Below are 1,880 nucleotides of genomic sequence, written 5' to 3' on the forward strand. Positions count from 1 at the left end.
GGAGCTTCTTTAATGTACATGTTGGATTGGATGTTGTGTCGCACACCTTATTAAAATATGCACCTCCCAGTTCCCCTTTTTTATACCCCAGCTTTGCCCAAATAAATGAGTTTGATCAGAGTTTTGTCTTGCTCCACGTCTCCGGGTCTTTTCTCCATCCAGGTTCATCTTTCCCCGCAGGGCCTTGCTCGTGCGTCCCGCAGGCCGGGACGCAACATATCGGAAAGGTCAAATGGGGATGGGTTGTGGTAGAGCCCTGGTGGCACCGTGATTAAGTGCTAACTGAAAGGTCAGCAGTTCAAACCCACCAGCTGCTCCATTAAAGATGTGGTAGCCTTGGAAACCCACAGAGTCTCTATGAGTGAAAATCTACTCAATAACTATGTTGTTTTTTTTGCAGGCGGGGGAGTGGGGGGTTTGAAAGTGGCAAGTAGGCAAAACTTCTACAGGATCAGATTGCTAGGCCTTTTCTTCCATGGAGCAGCTGGTAGGTATGAACCACCAACCGTTCTTTCAATCAGCAGCCAAACACTTCACCTTTGTGCCACCAGGACTTATTACGGAAGCATATCAGTATTTAGTTATGTCTGAAGCCCCAAATTCCAACAGAACCAAAGTCCTCTCCGCTACAAATCAGCAATCATAGTAGGCAAATGCCAATTTTCTAAAGATAGCTAATAGTATCACTATAGCAAATGATCAATTAGCAGCCAACGTTTTAGTCGGCTTGCTCCTCAGCTTCTTCCGTCCATTAAGGACTGCATCTTGTACATCTTCCTCATCACCACCACCCTATCAAACACGACCCATTCATCCGCAATGCATGTCTATAGAACAAAGATCTAGAGGTGCTCGCATAGTAGGTATTCCCAAGGATGAAAAAAATTACCCCTCCTAGGGGCTTCCTACAAATTGGTCACAAATCCCCAATCCACAGCCTACAACACGCACACACCCACATCAAAACAGATTTAAGCAGTGGATTTTTGGTTTTGTTTTTCAATACTCACCTTTCTACATCAGATTTCCTCGGCAGTCTAAGAGAAAGGGGGTAAAAAAAAAAAGAAATTGATTAAATATATGCATTCCTTCAACAAAATGTGCTGTCTTTACTTTGATATTATTAAATATCTTCAGGATTTCAGAAAACCTGAGTCAACGGCTATTACAGGCTCAGCAGCTACCTACTCGTTGATTTTCAGTCATTTCCAGCAATATGGCCGGAAAGGGGAAAGCAACAAAGGGATCCTTCTCTCCATTCAGAACACTTCAAAAGGGGCATCCATGAACCTCACACACCTAAAAGGCCAGAGTAGCAGACTATCCCAGTGTCAAAGAAGATATTCTTTTAGGACCAAAATGGCCTCGGCTGCTTCAGCCCCGTTGTCAGCCACCCTGTATCCAATGGAACCTTGGTTCTGAGCAATGATCCCGCCCCATTTTCTAATCAGCCCGAGAGCACACAAAACGGCCAGCCAGGGTCGACAGGAGGCTTTGCAGTCACAGATGTTGCACAGTGGTTAGACAGAAATGATTGCTATTACTTTGAAAGTACTCCATTAGGATGGTTTTTATTTTGGTTCTTCTAGCTAATTCTCCAGTACTGATGGCCAGCAATCAATGTCAACCTTTTCCTTGACAAAGGACATCATCTAACACTCACTGTGCCCTGGTGGCGCTGTCAGGTAAGTGCTGTCGGATAAGCATTGGACAGCTAACAGCAAGGTTGGTGGTTCAAACCCACCAGCCACTCAGTGGGAGAAAGATGGGGCCCTTTGTTCCCATAAAAATGTCTAAAACCGGCCTGTCTGGATAGGACAGGCTGGATGAACAATCTGGAGGAGAAAACAACGGGACTGACAGTTCCGGGGGGACATGGG

The 1,880-nt window shown here is 45.4% G+C and overlaps 1 protein-coding gene across 1 annotated transcript in view; it reads right to left on the reverse strand.

The window, feature by feature from the left end:
* Positions 1–1,880, reverse strand: part of MED14 (mediator complex subunit 14) — an 81,236-nt gene that overhangs the window by 72,876 nt on the left and 6,480 nt on the right. The window contains exon 2 of the mRNA XM_004714569.3: positions 1,011–1,037. Within this exon, the coding sequence (XP_004714626.1) occupies positions 1,011–1,037 (27 nt within the window). The remainder of the gene's footprint in view (positions 1–1,010; positions 1,038–1,880) is intronic.

This window comes from Echinops telfairi, unplaced genomic scaffold (assembly GCF_000313985.2).
Source record: "Echinops telfairi isolate 266 unplaced genomic scaffold, ASM31398v2 ScPeMD7_26;HRSCAF=91, whole genome shotgun sequence".
In the NCBI taxonomy this organism is placed as follows: Eukaryota; Metazoa; Chordata; class Mammalia; order Afrosoricida; family Tenrecidae; genus Echinops; species Echinops telfairi.